This window comes from Mugil cephalus, chromosome 3 (genome assembly GCF_022458985.1).
Source record: "Mugil cephalus isolate CIBA_MC_2020 chromosome 3, CIBA_Mcephalus_1.1, whole genome shotgun sequence".
Lineage (NCBI taxonomy): Eukaryota > Metazoa > Chordata > Actinopteri > Mugiliformes > Mugilidae > Mugil > Mugil cephalus.
This window is the reverse complement of record NC_061772.1, coordinates 6,929,770-6,947,244: the sequence shown is the minus strand read 5'-3', so window position 1 is coordinate 6,947,244 and position 17,475 is coordinate 6,929,770. Positions and strand designations below refer to the sequence as shown.

Genomic DNA, 17,475 nt, shown 5'->3' with positions numbered 1-17,475 from the left:
TGGGGTCCAATTGTTAAGTAATAACTGACCAAACAAAATTTATCTGTGAAGTACATTTCTACATGGCTACATATTTATTTATTTGTGAATATTATCATTATTTTTGTAAATGTACAACTCTACTTTGGTGCAGCTCTAAGACATGTCTGTGACTCCAGACTTAACTGCAGTGCAATCACTCAAATAGAAAACTTTTTCAGTAAAAAAGGTATTTGCAAATTACAGTCACCAGTCCACCTGAACTTTCTTGGGAATGTGGGAAACAAAATGAACTCGAACAAACACAGAGAGAACATGCAAACATGCACAAAGGGACTGTTATCACACCTCGACCTTTCTTGCCCTGACAGGACATTGTGAAATATGTCCCACTATTTGCTCTGATTAGCTTTTGTAACAGTGAATTGTAAAGCACTGTAAAACATACAGTATGTCCAGAAATATAAACATTTCTACCAGGCATTTCACCTTGTGTATAATGTAACAATCAAAGGTTAGTGTCTGTGTATGCTAAACCTGCTTTTGTATTGTTTCTCAAAAGTGGTTAATTAGGTTGACTGAGGAAAAGAATGAATTTTTAATTGTCAGTCGGCTAAATTAAAACCAGCGTGCCCACAGCTGGATGCTGGATCACACTGCTGCAGAACCCCGTTCAAAAACCGGCCCTTATTAACAACCTGATCCTGCTGTGAGGTCATTTGAATAACTACAAAGGCATACATCGACAAGGCATAACATTATGACTGTTTTCTTAGCATTGGGTAGGTCTCTGTTGTGCCTCCAAAACAGCTGTGACTCATCAGTGAATGGACATGGGCCTTGTGAGGGTGTCCTGTGGTGTCTGGCAGCAGGATGTTGTTAGTGCGGAGTCTGTGGGTCCTATGGGTTGAGGGGAGGGGCCTGTGACTCATCCCACAGATATGCATTGCTATAGAGTGGGGGTGTCTGGTCTGGTCTAGGTGGGTGGTACATGTCTAAGTAACATCCACATGAATGCCAGGTCCAAAATTTTAGCAGAACGCTGAATTGTCAGAAGATGGTCAATGTTGTTTACATTCACTGCACTCCTGTTAGTGGTTTTAATGTTGTGGCTGATCCATTCACAATTTCATCAGAAATAATAAAGATGGTAAAACTACAAGATAAGGTAATATTGTGGATTAACTGGAAATATGTCTCCCTGTGCCACTTAAAAATGGGCGCAGCAAAATATCATTATAAAATATTTGCTATTAAGAAAATACAAATCTACAAACATTTAGTATTTTACATTTTAAAAATATGAGTAAAAAGTATAAGCAACCCTTAACTTATGGGACATGTCCCTCCACCCTCCGCTGCAGCGTCATCCGTCATCTAAATCAATTGGAAAGCGGTGCTGCTTTCTAAAAATCGAAAGCATTTTTCTAAAATGACCAATACTTGACCTGAATCTCCGACACGCACGAACTAAAGCGTTAATGTGTCTGTTTTGTTGTGTGTGTGTATATATGTGTGTGTATATGTGTGTTTCTGTCGTCTCTGTCCTTTTAAAAACAATTAAGTCGCTCACACGCACATCGACGTCATCCTGTCCGCACACATCACGCACGCTCGTCTGGATGGAAAGTGACGCCAGAGCTCCCCGAGTGTGAAGTCTCGCGGAGTGAAACACCGGCCATTTTTCTCCATTTATAGCAGGACACTTTGTGCTGGGGTAGTGTAACAGCGAGTGTTACGATCACTCTCATACGCCTATAAGTTTTGGCGAGTTGAATTTAGTTTTCCAAGCATCCAAACTTGCATCAAACCGAGCACAAACCATGTTTGTGTTTACCGCTGCAAAGTTTTTTCGCTGACACCCTTGTCCGGATAGACGCTTGTCTAAACTGTCGCGCAAATGGAAATGGTGCCTAGCGAGGAGAACCAGTTCGTACCCAAAGAGGTGAGGTTACCAGGGACCCAGCTCCAGACGGAGAGTCTGCTGCTGGGTTTTAGATGTCACCTTTGCAGACCGCGTATTTGAGTGATGACACACTTTCTCAGCACTTTTGGAGGTTTTCCGTCACGGTTGCTTGTTTTGATGCTAACTCTTAGCTGCTACCAGTTGGCTAAACATGACTTGGTCTATCGGCCTATCGTGACATGGCTAACCACGGAGACGTCAGTTAGCGACTGCTTTAGCTACATGTCAGACCAAGTGAATTTGTGTAGGCTGCGAAACCTTATAACTATAATTGTCCTTTCAAATTCGCCTTTATAGACTCAATAATCGTACGAGCTTTCCAAGCGTTGGTGCTGACAGTCTGTTATATCGTCAAATAAATTTGCCAACATTACTTCGCTAACTTGCATAACATTAGCTAGTGGTATCTGGCTAGCTAGCGTCGTTAGCCTTTTAAATCTGGTCAATCCAGCAAATGTAAATGTTTTTGAAGTTGCTAAACCAAATCCAACAGTTGACCGTTCTGACCACCATGTTTGAAACGACGCGTAGCCCAGTGCGCACTTCTTTGATACGAGTAGTTTGGTGTATTTTTTCTTGAACTAATTTTCAGTTGAGTGGAAGTCGTAGCTTTATGGTAAACGTCAATGTTAGCAACAGGACGCTAATGGTAGCGGACTGGGTTAGCCTGGTGTAGGTGCGGATATCTGCGTCAAGGTAAACATTACAATAGGACGCTCGCCCTTTGCGTTTTGATATTTCTGTTTAACTTAGTTGTCAACGTGCCAGGGTACTGAGCTTGTTTATCTCGACATGTTTGGCTTGGTGGTTCGTCGACGTTGACGTGACGTGCAGCATACTTCCTCAAACAATAAGCTCCCATAGTGCTGTTCTGTGGTTTTCATACATGTTTGACATTAATTTACTTTAGGGGTCTGACAGTCACAGGTGGATTTTGTAGCAAATATCTGGTTCTATACCACAGATGTCAAACATACAGCCCGCGGGCCAAAAGCAGGACTCTACCACTGCAATTTTTCTAATAAAAGTAACTGCTATATCAAGGGTTAACTCAGTTTTAGTAAGAGTTGTGGACACATCACAATACTAAGACCTAGAACTAAACAGAAATTGCACTTCTTTTTCTTAAGAAGTGTTTGTTCATTACATGCTTTCTAATAGTGCAGTTCATTGACTGTACATTTTCATAACGTACTTTGCACTGTCACAACGGGAAACATTTGGAATTGGTGTTATTTATAGTTATAAAACCAAATCAAGAATAAAGGGATAAGGTCCCCATTGTTCTTATTTGAAGTGAAATCATTTTAAGGTAGATTTATTGGTGATTCACTCATGACTGTTTTGAGGGTATAATAATTAAACCAGTTGAATTTGATGTGTTGTTGAGAATTGAAGGAAGTGGTTGTTGACACTGGAAACAACAAGGAGCTCTGTGTTTATGTCGTTGGTCAAATGAAAGGAATGAGAGGAGAACCAATTTAATAAACATTGTCATACAACCGTGCTCACGTATGCTAACGTTTTACTGATATCATTTGATATATATATATGTAGCTTTTGACCTGTGATTCATTTATTTTATAAATTAATTGATGTGATATTGACATGCCTTCATGGTTTGTCATAGCTTGGATTTTATTAATGGTTAATGATTAGTTTCCAAGGTCAGAAATTGTCTTTTGTGAGAGAATGTATTTTCTCATTCTAGTTTGCCTCAAAGCCCGTGGTATCGACAACCTTAGAAAAAGACAAAAACATGCCTCTTGTGATTGGTCAATAATTTTTGAAAAACTAATAGATTAAGACTTATGGATGTGGTGAATATTGGTCTTGTTTGCTTTTACAAGTCCCAACAAGTTAGAAATGAGATCTGGCAGTACTCTCTAGTGACATTAAATGTGAATGTGTTATCACCTCATCTGTTTTTTTCCACTGCCCTCAATGGCCATTGATTTACCAGCCACTGTCATGACTTGCCTAACAATTTTTTGGACCCAGTAATCCATCCAAACTGACAGGTGGATATTTGGTCATATGCCAAATAATGTTGGACATTATAATAACATCTCTATAACTGTTGACATCTATTTCAGGGAGCGCATTGCTGCTCTGTCATTTTTGTTTTTGTGACATTTGGTCATTGCATTTGTGCGTGATCATGCCTAATGACATTACACAACATTATGGTCTTAAATTAATCATAATGGTCTTAAATTATTTTTGCTGCATTAATAACTAGTTTGACTTTTAAAGAAATACTCCCTCTGTTCCATGGTACCTGTGGCTTCATGTCAGCACCCTGTGATTATATCCATGGTAAAAATAACCTTTAATCTCATAATACACTTGTGTGTTGTCAGCTGTAGCTTCTTTATAGGGCCTGCCAGTCACATTTAGCCAAGATCACAAACCTTACAAAGAGGCTGCAAACCTTTTCACAAGCCAAGAGGTTAATTTGCCAGTCAAACATGAGTAGTCCAATGTTTACAAACCACCTTCTTTTGGCCGAAATTTGATTTATAAGAATAAGAGAAGAATATGTGAGACACTTATTTTATTTTGTGTGTGTGTTTTAAGTTGTACTTCACCCCAGTTATCTCCACATATTAGGATGTGTTTTGGAGTTGCAGACAGAGTATTTTTGATGAAATGAAGAGGATTTCTCAGGTGTGTGTTATGGGTAATGTCATGGTAAAGCATGGTGTTGAAGAGATGCATGAAGGAACACCCTAGTTGAATGTCATACTCCAGCATCAATCATTTAGGAGTCAGCTTCAACATGTAACACCTTATCTGTCACATTTAATGCTGGGTCTCACTCACAATTGACAATACCTTTTGATACTGGTACCAAAATTATTTTAATATCATGCTTTGTTGAGGATGGACACGATCAAGAAAGTAAACCACTGCATCACCATTAAACTGTGGCTAATGATGCCTCAATATGTACCATACCATACAAACTTGTATTTCATTTTGATAGATTATAATGATAAATGTTATGAAGTTGTCCTCCAGTTCTCAGATGGAAGGAAACAGGCTTGGCATATCATTGCATGCTTGCGTGACTTTTTCTTTCAGCTTTTGCGGCTTGCGTTTTCAGTATTGGTTAGTAAGTATACAAATGTATTGAGCTTGTTAAGTTCCTCATTCCAGCCCAGTTGAAGAACAAGCTGTTGGGAGCTCGTTGATGAGAGTGATTGTGTGTTACATGGTAAAACGAAATGTGAGTGAGCAACTGCATGGCCTGTTTTTTTGAAAGCAACTGTGGATAACTTGGAGGAAATTTGACCACCTTTGTCTGTTTTCTTGGAAAGAAAAGTCTCTAGCAGTTGATTCTTTGATTCTCAAAAGTTTTCCAGTGAAAGCAGAAATGAAATCGCAAACAATAATTCTATTGTCTTTTCACATGATAGACTGAAATGTTAAAAAAAAGAAACGGGAGAGAAAAACTAATTGGGTTCTTACCTGGCCGTATCTTTTTAGAAATACAGGTCTTATCTGGCCGGCATGAGATTGAAGAGTTTTTCCTTTTTGTGCTGGCATGTTTCTGGTGATGACATTTGATACACAGGTTTACACCATCTATTCTAATGTTAAGCTTTTCACACACACAAAAAAACATAGCCAATAATTCTTGGTAACATGTTTTCTGTTGTTTATTGATTTGCAGATCCATAATGCAGCTGAGGAGCCCCGGGTGTTGTGTATTATTCAAGATATCACCAGTGCAAAGACGGTGAACGAAAGGCTAACCCTCAACCTCCCTGCTTCTACTACCCTCTCCAAGCTTCATGAAGATGTCGCCCACAAAGCGGGATATGTGAACGGCACTTTTGACCTTGCTTGGGGCAACACACAGGACATGGTAAGGAACTTAATTAATCTACATGGTCTCTTTTGATTGTGCTAAAATCTGAATTGCAGTCTACCTTGTGCAAAGGTATCTAACAGGTATAATAGTCATTGCACAAAAAGGGTGTTTCTCAGGTTAATTTTATGTTGAAATGTAGTAATCTGTTGGAATCGTTTTTAAGTGCTCAACCAAAAACATAGTTGACCTGGTTACATAGAGAAATATCTGTATTTATATAGTAGAAAGCTTCCTTGTCCTGTCAGAGGACCAACATAGACATGTTTTTATGTCAATTGTTTCCTTAAATGTGAATTAACAGTTTTAAAAAGCGATGGTTTGTTATTGCTGTGTTTATTATTATTATTTATGTATTTTTTGGTGTTAGTTGACGTTGAGTATTTCTGATAAAGGCTGGTTTGGATTTGTGGATTTGTAAGATTCACAATAATAGCTCCCAACTTGTGTTTACAGTTGCTAGTTACTCATGGTTCACTTACAACACATTCAGTATCTCCTGCACCAAAGAAAGGGCAATGCCACTGTATCATGACCCTAAGCAAAGGTAATAAGGAGAGTGCCTGTACCCTTACAGCTCAAACACACTGTGCAGTGAATACGCTCTTAATGTACTTAATCAGAACTGAGTTGTTGTGTTGTCTCTTTGCGTACATATTATTTCTTTTCTTAAATGAGCCCAGGCTAATCCTGCTGCTGACCCAGGCCAAAGCCCAGGTGCTGTGTCTGTTGTTATCTCACTGAGTAGGTCAGTGGATTAAGCTACTGCAGGTTTCCACTGCAGCACTTTGCTTGCTCATTCTCAGCTTGCCCTGGAGAAAGACAGTTGGGTATCAATCTTCACATGTTGGCCTCAGCGTGCTTTCCTTGTACACATCGATACAGGGAGTTTCCTGAGAATGAATTCAGCAGGAGTCTAAGTCTTGTTGTGAGTTCGTCCTCTGTGTAGTCCGGTGACAGGCAGCGTGCTTTGAATGTTTTTCTGCTGTTAATCTTGTTCACTTCAGCGTAAAACGCAACCAATCTGTTTGTGTGATTTTTGTTTTTACTCTGTTTCCCTGTAGGCACCACTGGACCATAGCAGTGAGATGTCCCTCTCAGAATCTGGGTTTGAGCCTGGTAAGAAGAATTTCCTCCAACTTACGGACAAAGATGGAGAACAGCCCCAGGTGGCATCAGTAAGTAGCTTAAATTAACAATGAGTATGATATCTTAAATAATATTTAAAAAAAAAAAAAAAAACATTTATTGAACACTGCTGCAGCGATATTTATTGCTCTTGGTAAATTATTTAGTTAAAACTTTTGTGTGTGTTGCATTTTTGTGCAGGATGAGTCAGGAACAGCAGATAGTAGTGGATTGGATGATAGTTCCCAGGAGCGATTTATTGGGCCCCTACCAAGAGACAGCACTGCGGGCTGCAGTGGAGACTACAGCAGTCCATCTTACTCCTACTCGTCCATACTCAACAAATCTGACACGGGTGAGGTTTGGTTTCCTGTTGAGCTGTAGCTCCACTCATTTTATACAACATCAATTTATCTCTTAACATATCATATCTACCTCCACCCACAGGTTATGTGGGTCTGGTGAACCAAGCAATGACCTGCTATTTGAACAGTCTTCTACAAACGCTGTTCATGACCCCAGAGTTCAGAAATGCACTCTACAAGTGAGTATTTATGTTATATATATGTCTTTGTGAAGTTATAGCCATCAAATATAACGTTAAAAATGGGTTTTATACCTGTTGTTTAACTTCAGCTGGGAGTTTGAGGAGTCAGAGGAGGATCCGGTCACCAGTATCCCCTACCAGCTGCAAAGGCTGTTTGTTCTTTTGCAAACTAGTAAGAAACGGGCCATTGAGACCACAGATGTGACGCGCAGCTTTGGCTGGGACAGCAGTGAGGGTGAGTGTACTCTCCTGTGGCTAGACTCACAGGGCTTCTCTGCGTGTTCGTCAAAGAAGACACCATGTGCCTCTGCATCTGTACACTTAATTATACTTTTTGCTCATTTGTTTTTAGCTTGGCAACAGCATGACGTCCAGGAGCTGTGCAGGGTCATGTTTGATGCCCTGGAGCAGAAGTGGAAGCAAACAGAACAGGTAGGAGAAATCAAGAAGTTTTATTAGAATTCTAGCAACAGAAGTTAAGCTACCAGACTGTAGGGCTCCCCCCAAAATGGAAACAAAAGACCTACTGTGGAAAAATTGCAGTGGTCTACTAAGCCCCAGGGTTTTACTGTTTCTTATCTCAGGAGTAAGTTGTAAACAGCAAACACTTGATCCAGTGTGCGTATGTACAGCCATGTGGTGTGTGCACATGAGGTTTGTTAGGACAAACTGAATGCATGTGAAACGCACTAAAAATAACATAAGTCACATATTACCACAAAGGATTTGTTGTTAAGTTTTGGTTTTCAGCTAAAAACTGTAGACTAGCAAGAGAATAATCACTGAACTTCGAAATAACATCACGCTTCCAAGCTTACACATCTACATTATTTGAACTGTCTGTTTAGTATTGTGATGTTCATGCTGTGTTGGTTTTTGTTGATTCTGAACATGTGAAAATGGCTGTTTTGAGTTTATACACAATATAACTGCTATCACAATCTGGGTAGCACTTTATGTGACTAGCGAACGTCATGTGGGAAATAAGTGCTGGTTGTTAGTAGGCTAGTTTTCAAAAATGTCCTTATATATATATATATATATATAAGTTCAAAGCAATCTTCATTTCAAAATCTGATAACCCTTTTAATTATGTCATAAGCTGCAGAAACGCAAGTGATACCGAGCCCAGGTTAATTTGCTAACTCTACTACAGTATGTTGTAAAAAGTCATGTGATGTGTGTGTTCAGGCAACAACGTTGTTACTCTTTTGAACTGGCTACCCTCAATTGGCATGTCTTTATATCTAATTTTAATGCAGGTGATACCACACAGCAGTAATTGTACATAGGTGCTTTCTTTAGAAGGTGAATTGATGCAAAGAAAAAATGACTTTGACCATACTCTTCTGCTTCCATATCTGCAGGCTGACTTGATCAATCAGTTGTACCAAGGGAAGCTGAAGGATTATGTCCGTTGTCTCGAATGTGGCTATGAGAGCTGGAGGATTGATACTTACCTGGACATCCCTCTTGTGATCCGGCCCTTTGGAGCCAGCCAGGCCTATGGCAGTGTGGTGTGTGTCCCTCAACATTGTGTTCCTTTAAACGATCAACAGAAATTAACATTAATTCAGGCTATGTGATTCACAATGACTTTAAAGGCTTTTTAAACAAAGCATTTTCAGATCATTTTGATATTGTTAATTACCATTTAATATATGAAGTTTCTTCGAAATTGAACTGTTTCATTTTGCTGCCACAGGAGGAGGCTTTGCAGGCATTCATCCAGCCAGAAACTCTGGATGGGCCCAACCAGTATTTCTGTGAGCGCTGCAAAAAGAAATGTGACGCCCGGAAGGTGAGCTGGCTGCAGATGTGACCTATGAGTCTAGTGAGAACTCCACGTTTTGTTGACTGATTAAAATATTTCTCTGCACAGGGCCTGAGATTTCTGCACTTTCCCTACCTGCTGACATTACAGCTGAAAAGGTTTGATTTTGACTACACCACTATGCATCGCATCAAACTCAATGACCGCATGACTTTCCCTGAGGAGCTTGACATGAGTCCATTCATTGATGTGGAGGATGAGGTGAGAGCAGCAATAAGATTTGAGCTACTTAAATTAGGTTGGTAGGCCTTCAGAGTAGTGAACATGTGGCTTAATGCCATTCCTTTCCCTTTTTGTATTGTTAACCACCGAAATGCAATGGACAAATCGATAAGCATATCATGTTTTCTGTTTGTTTGTTTCGTTGTTTGTTAGTATCATAAAAAGGTGTCCTTTGGGATTGTTTGGTTTTCCACTTAGATATTTTCAGAAAATCTGTTCTGATCTTTATTAAATCACAACTTTAGACAGTCCCAGTGTTGTTCAGTCTTTTATCGTCTTTATTGGGTAATTAATTGTCTCATTAGTGATGGTGAGCTGTCCGGAGTTGGCAGCAACAACGATTATGTTTCCTTGTTTTAAAACAGTGACTTAAGTGAATTACTTAAAAAAGTACTTGCAAATCAAGAGTAGTAAATAAAAAGATCCTTAAATGAATCACAAAGCATTCCCCACACAGTCATGCAACATATCTTTTGTGGTGGATCATGGATATTTACCAGTTCCAGCATTTCCTGAAGTTCCTTCTTTCCTCTCTGAGCATCCTGCGTTTTGCTTTTGGAGTCATAGCTGGACTGTACATGTTATAGGCTAATTGACCACTGTGTCTGTTCTTTTTTTTAAAAAAAACTTTAATCTTTGTTATTGTGTTTTCTAATGACCTCTTCTCTAGAAGTCACCTCAGACAGAGAGTTGCACTGACAGTGGAGCAGAGAATGAAGGCAGTTGCCACAGTGACCAGATGAGCAACGATTTTTCCACCGATGACTGTGTGGATGAGGGCATCTGCTTGGACAGCACAAGCAGCAGCACAGAGAGGGTGTTGAAGCCAAAGGTAATCATCTTGACCCAATAGACATTGTTGGCAGCCTCCTTGGTTCATCTACAGTATGTGAAGATGCATCAGCACAAGCACCTGAATAAGTAACTAAGACCAGTATTTTGCTTAACATTTTCTTCCATTTGTACCTGTTGGGACTCACAGAAATGTTATTAAGCAGCTGTCAGCTAGCAGACAAGGTTGAAAAATAATGTCATACGTCCCTGTTCTTGTCACGTGTGATGTCTGTCTTCCGTTTATGTGTACTGCACTTTCCAGGTGATGATCTAGCCAGCATTTGGCGAGTCAAGTTTGATTTGTAGTGTTAAATTGAATGTCGACTGACAGATATAGATCTGTAGCTGTAAATATACAACACAGTAACGTATCATCTGGAATCCTACAACTTGATTGCTGATATTATCTGAACAACGTTGACCTATTTATTTTCAGAGTTTGCTGACCTTTGAGCTGTTCTCTGTTATGGTCCATTCTGGGAGCGCTGCAGGTGGCCACTACTACGCCTGCATTAAATCCTTCACCGATGGCCAGTGGTACAGTTTCAATGATCAGCACGTCAGCAAGGTCAGCATCCACCCTTGATTAACCTGTTTTCGTCCTCTTTCTGTAAAAATAAATGTCAGCCACAATGACTCAACAAGACAGTCTCTGCTAGTTTTGATATACGCTTTCTATAAACTGGGTCACAAATGTGGTCTTTGCTGCTGTTGTTTAGCATGCTGGTTATTGTTGGTACGATCTGTTGAATCAGTCTGTGCATTTCTGTTTAACAGATCACCCAGGATGATATCAGGAAGACATATGGGGGGTCCTCAGGGAGCAGAGGCTATTACTCCAGTGCCTTTGCAAGGTCTGTTGTGCGTCATATCCTTCTCCAGCACTGCATGGATTTACAGACATCACACACACTCAAAGTACACCGGCTAAGAAAAGAAAAAAACACTGGAACCTGTTTTACATCTGTTATCAAAGAGGAATAAAGAAGATTATATATATAAAAATATATTTATTATCTTTTGTTTTCTCCCAACAGCTCTACAAATGCATATATGCTGATTTATAGACTGAAAGACCCCTCAAGGAATGCGAGTAAGAAGTTATTCATTTAAATATTTTATTGTCTTTGCCTGTAGGTTTCCCCGCACCAATCGATTGAATGTGTACTGTTTTTTTTCTGTCTTCAGAGTATTTAGCTGTAGAAGACTTCCCAGAGCACATAAAGAGTTTGGTTCAGAAAGAGAAAGAATCTGAAGAGCAAGAAAAGCGACAGAGAGAGATTGAACGCAACACTTGCAAGGTACTTGGTCACCGTTCTGCATCTGAATAAGGATCAGTTAATACATTACCCCTTTTGGTTACCTTTAGTAATGCTATACTCTTTATCACCAGATCAAGCTTTTCTGCATGCATCCTGTGAAGATGATGATGGAGAGCAAGTTGGAAGTGCACAAGGATAAAACTCTGAGAGAAGCAACCGAAATGGCCTACAAGGTTTGTTGGTTTGTTTTATCAATCTAAACCGTTTCAAGTAAATGATTACACAGAAAAATAAAATCTATCTGTTTTGTGTGTTTCTGTACCTCAGCTGATGGAGCTGGAGGGAGTCGTCTCTCTGGACTGCTGTCGCTTGGTAAAATATGATGAGTTCCATGAATACTTGGAGTGCTCATATGAGGGTGAGGAGGACACACCGATGGGCCTCCTGCTGGGAGGAGTAAAGTCCTCTTACATGTTTGACTTGCTGCTAGAGACGCGCAAGCCAGAGCAAGTGTTCCAGCCTTACAAACCTGGAGGTCAGTAATCTGCTACTTTCAAGTCAAACATTTAGTGATAACAGTTAGGAATGACCTGGCCTTGGAGATAATGTTTACAAGCAAGCGTACAGTGATGTCTAGAGGATCAGAATACCATGGAAACTGGGTGCTTTTTATCAGTATGGGTATGTTCTGATTTTTCTACAGAGGTGATGGTGAAGGTTCATGTTGTTGATCTGAAGACTGAGACCATTGCCTCTCCAGTCAGTGTTCGAGCGTACTTGAACCAGACGATCACTGAATTCAAACAGCTTATTGCACAGGTTTTTACTCTTCTCAGTTTTTTCATTGTGTTTTACTTTGACCATTTATGCAGAATTATGTAAAATGCATGTTCATTGAATGAGAATGTGAGATCAGGTTTTCATATTGTGTGTTTTTCTACAGGCTACTGGGCTGTCTGCAGAAGCCATGCGTGTGGTGTTGGAGCGCTGCTACAATGACCTCCGACTCCTCTACGTCCCAAACAAGACACTGAAAGCTGAGGGGTTCTTCAGGAGTAATAAGGTCCCTTCATTATGTTGTCTGTGTTTCTTGTGTTGTGCTGCCATTTGCAGTTAAAGATTTGTGCAGCATTTCACAGTCAAAATCCACTTTAACGTGGGTTTGTTTTTTTCCATTAGGTTTTTGTGGAGAGCTCAGAGTTGACAGATCATCAGGTGGCTTTCACTGACTCGCTCTTGTGGAAACTGTTGGATCGTCACGGGAACACGATCCGACTGTTGGTCTTATTGCCTGAACAGTCTCCTGGTACCCTGGCCAACAGAACTCTTTGCCAAAAAGTAGGGAGTGACTCTGATGCACCCTTTGATGGCTCGAAGGGTAACAGGAAATCTGTGGAGGCTATCCTGGAGGAGAGCACAGAAAAGTTAAAGAATCTGTCTCTGCAGCAGCAGCAGCAGCAGCAACAACAGCAGCAGGGCTCCAGCACCAGTGACAGCCAGAAAAGCTCTGACGCCAGCGACTTTGAACATATCGAATCCCCAACCCAAGAGGCTGACTCAAACTCTTCACTCTGTGTGGCTGCAGACAACAGAGAGTTGGAAAACCGGATCAGGGCCACACCTGCAGGCAGCGGTGGTGCCTCTGACCCTGAGAACCACTTTGCTTGTGAGGAGCGGTCGGACTCTGAGGTGAACAATGACCGCAGCACCAGCTCAGTGGACAGTGACATACTGAGCTCCAGCCACAGTAGTGATACACTGTGTAATGCAGACAGCGGCCCCATCCAGCTGGCCAATGGCCTAGACTCGCACAGCATCACAAGTAGCCGACGCTCTAAAGCCCATGAGGGCAAAAAGGAGACCTGGGACACGGCTGAAGAGGACTCTGGAACAGACAGCGAGTATGACGACAATGGAAAGAGCAAGGCAGAGGCTCAGTACCTTTACTTCAGAGCGGAGCCTTGTTCTCAAGATGACTCTGCGTGGGATGCACAAAAATGTATACACTTTTTATTTATAGCGTGTTATAAATGTTTTGTTGTCCTTGACTAGTTTGATTTGCGTCAAAGTACATTTGTAATCTTCGTAGGTGCAAATAATATATTGTTTTCTTGAATTGCTCCCTCATTTAATTTAAATTGTTCTATAATCTAAATTATTGTCACAAAAGAAAAGTGACCAAGAGTCACGAGTTTTTGTTTTTTCTTCAGTCTGATACATTGACATTGCTTGTGCTCTACTTCAGGTTTAGTGGTTCATGTGGACAAGAGAATAACATTAGCAGCGTTTAAACAGAACCTGGAGCCCTACGTAGGAGTGACCTCAACCCAGTTCAAGGTGTTCCGGGTTTACGCCAACAACCAGGAGTTTGAGAGTGTACGACTCAATGAAACACTCTCGTCGTTCTCCGACGATAACAAGGTCGGCGTTGTTCAGGATTTATTAATGTCATTCCTGCATTTTTTGTGGAAGTGAAGTTGAGCTATAACTTGTTATACTTATTACTCTCCATAGATAACCATTCGATTAGGAAGAGCCTTGAAAAAGGGTGAATACAGAGTTAAAGTGTACCAACTACTAGTGAATGAACCAGAGGTAAGGACAGAGTCAATCTTGTCATGATGGTCTTTACTCTTGTGATCTGAGATATAGTAATCTGTTGTATGTCATCATTTTTTAATTTTTTTTAGCCCTGCAAGTTTCTTGTGGACACGGTATTTGCCAAGGGTATGACTGTCAGACAGTCCAAAGAGGAGCTGCTCCCTCAGTTGAAAGAGCAGTGTAAGCTTGACCTCAGCATCGATAGGTAAGATCAGTCACTGATCAAAGTTTGACAGAGATGAAATGAATGAAATGTACGTGTATAAAACTAATTGTGTACGTGTGTGGGGTTCAGGGTTCGTCTCAGGAAAAAGACTTGGAAGAATCCAGGCACAGTGTTTCTGGATTACCATGTCTATGAGGAAGACATCAGCATTTCCTCCAACTGGGAGGTTTTCCTGGAAGTCCTTAATGGTAACACATGATCTGGAGTTTCTTTCAAACTAGTTAGAATGTTGTCTTAATACTATATTTGTGTTTTTATACCTTATGCCTAGATTTAGAGTTGCTCTGGGCAGAAAAACTCAAGACAGATAAATGTAATTGGTGAAACTAGATCCAGATTCCTCCTAAAGCTTTTGCCCAGTAGCTGCTTAAGTTTGATCTGATTGATCCATGGTCCTGTGTGTTTCTCAGAACCAGAGAAGATGAAGTCCATGTCTCAGCTCGCAGTTCTGACTCGGAGATGGAGTCCGGCTACGATGAAGCTGGGTCCCTTTCAGGAGGTGATTCTGGAGAGCAGCAGTGTAGAAGAACTGAAAGAGAAGGTACGTCTGTCACCTGATTTCACTGTTTTCATTTGGCGCCTGTGGTGTGCGATTGAGATCATTTTGTAGACTCATTGCTCTAAGCAACACAGCTTTTCTTGTGGCTTATTTATGTATTCTGTTTACAGCTCAGTGAAATAAGTGAGATTCCCCTTGAAAACCTGGAGTTTGCAAAGGTATGAGGAATTAATTACTTACAACAGGGTATGATGAAAACTTTCTGCTACATTACTGATGAGCTCTCTGTTGGTTCTCTGCAGGGTAGAGGAACATTTCCTTGTGATATTTCTGTGTTGGAGATCCATCAGGATTTGGACTGGAATCCTAAGGTGTCAACCCTTAATGTGTGGCCTCTTTACATCTGCGATGATGGCGCTGTGGTCTTCTACAGGTAAAAAAAGAAGAAAGAGTCCTGTCCTTCAAGAACAGGTCGACTCTTGGGTCTTTTCTATATTTTGCTTAAATAATGTAACATCAGGTCAAGAAGGACTATAAATAACTCTTTGAAGTACAATGGCTGCACTGTAGCCTTAAATTAGCACAGTTTCTTTTTCTAGCTTGGGTCTTATTATCATCTATATTATCAATATTGTTGATGTTTTTTTTTCTCCATATTGTTAAGTAAAAAATTTACACTTAAATCTGTTAATGAGACTAATTCAGCCTTTTAATTAAACAAAATAATTCACTCAAAGATTCTCTATTTTTTCATTCATATCATTCATTGTTCCCAAAATTACTAACAGCATATGAAGTTAAATTTGACACATTTGTGATGTGAGATCAACGTATCGGTGATATTTGTCCGTGCAGGGACAGCACAGAGGAACCTCTGGAGCTGTCGGAGGATGAGCGCAATGAGCTAATGAAGAAGGAGAGCAGCCGCTTGCTCAAGACGGGCCACCGTGTCAGCTACTCGCCACGCAAGGAGAAGGCCCTCAAGATCTATCTGGACGGCGGCCCTGCCAAGGACCCGGGGCAGGACTGAGACGCAGACAACCGCTCTCTGTGATTGGGATCGTCTGGCTGCTGCTGCAAAAGCAACCAGGCTGTGGGACTCTGAACGTCAGGCCCAATAGTGACTTGAAATCAAGCAGCGCAGTGAGGCTGTCGCGCTCTCAACCTCCACTCTGAGCCCCAGGACTGGCTCAGAATCCCTATTGTGCACTATAGTGTATTGTACTGTAAAGTTTAAAGGGAAGTACATACAGAAAACGAATCAAATACTGTACAGACAAATCAATTTAACATAAAAGCTTCAGAGAAGGATGCAGAGATGTTCGGACTGCAACTGGCCTGGAGGGCCTCTGTTCTGTCTATTTAAGTCTCCAGTCTCCTTTTACATCAGGCTCTTTCACTCCTCCCTGTCACTGCGTCTTTGATCTTCCTGTTATTCATCTGTGGCCGTCTGTGTCCATGTGTAGACAAGTTTTGAGCACTGTAAGAAATCATCCTCATTTTATTTTGATTACCTTCCTCTAGAACCTTAAAGACCAACAATGCGTTCAACCGAGAACTACTTAGCCAGCCTTCCTCAGTCTCCGTCTCTGGGGAGACAAACCTCACGCTCTCAGTGACTTTCAAGTTCAATTATTCACTCACAAGATTTAATGTATCAAAAAAGCAACAATTAAGAATTTGTAAACTAAAGGTTGTTTCTGATTCACCAGTGCTCCTATAGTGGCAGAGTAATGTATTATGGGATGTTCTTACTGCTGCTGTTTGTGCTTTATAGGAGCGCTGCCTGTTAAATCACTTCCACTAGATGTAGTGATACATAGGCTTTTGGTTCTTTAATACAAAGTACAATGGAACTAAACCGAGTGGACTATGTCAAGAATTTCCTGGTTTTGCTGTAAATTATTGTTTTGCTCCAGACTTAATTGTTCAGTTTGGTCTTGTGAGACACCAGGCACACATCTGTTTTTCTGTATTAACCTTTAATTTAGAAAGTGGATATCTTTGTTTTTTTTCCTTTGCACCATCATGTGAACTGGGTGTACATGTCTATTGTCATCCAGTTGTGTGTGTGTGGTGTTGTATTGAGGGGAGGGAGCGCTCTGGATTTTTGGCAGAGGACTTGGCTGGGTTGTTCTTTTTTTTGTTTTGTTTTTTTATTTTTTTGTTGCGCTTCTACCTGCTGCTTGATAGACTGACACCAGATGGTGTAGAAAGCCTGCTGGACTCCCTCCTCAGTCTGCCTGTGGACTGACGCTCAGCATCCCGGCCCACCCCCCCCTCCTGGGTATCTGATGCTGCCACCAGCTGTTCACTGTAGAAATGCCAATACCTGAAGAAAATCTTTTCATTTTGTTGTTGTTGTTTATTTGTTTGAGATTTCAGATCCTGTGTGAATATAGGATTTTAGAAAATAATTAAATTGCTTTTTTTTTTTGATAAGTGTAGTTTTCTGTCACTTTAACAATTGCATCCAAAAGTGAACACCTGTATAAGCTGC

The 17,475-nt window shown here is 40.7% G+C and overlaps 1 protein-coding gene across 2 annotated transcripts; it reads left to right on the top strand.

Moving 5' to 3' along the window:
• The first annotated feature begins 1,609 nt into the window (after nt 1-1,609).
• usp47 (ubiquitin specific peptidase 47) lies at nt 1,610-17,417 on the top strand. 2 transcript variants are annotated; one of them, XM_047580126.1, is made up of 29 exons: nt 1,610-1,924; nt 4,559-4,615; nt 5,625-5,819; nt 6,887-7,000; nt 7,152-7,305; nt 7,398-7,494; nt 7,587-7,732; nt 7,850-7,929; nt 8,865-9,014; nt 9,203-9,298; nt 9,380-9,532; nt 10,224-10,385; nt 10,824-10,955; nt 11,165-11,241; nt 11,425-11,480; nt 11,576-11,688; nt 11,781-11,882; nt 11,977-12,184; nt 12,353-12,468; nt 12,593-12,712; nt 12,829-13,648; nt 13,895-14,070; nt 14,164-14,244; nt 14,340-14,455; nt 14,546-14,664; nt 14,887-15,017; nt 15,146-15,193; nt 15,278-15,408; nt 15,831-17,417. In XM_047580126.1, the coding sequence occupies exons 1-29, from the start codon at nt 1,880-1,882 to the stop codon at nt 16,003-16,005; spliced, it is 4,170 nt and encodes a 1,389-aa protein (XP_047436082.1). In that variant the 5' UTR covers nt 1,610-1,879; the 3' UTR covers nt 16,006-17,417. The 2 variants fall into 2 exon arrangements, with proteins under 2 accessions (XP_047436082.1, XP_047436084.1); XM_047580128.1 differs by lacking the exon at nt 4,559-4,615 and having other exon boundaries at nt 1,611-1,924.
• Nucleotides 17,418-17,475: the final 58 nt, after the last annotated feature.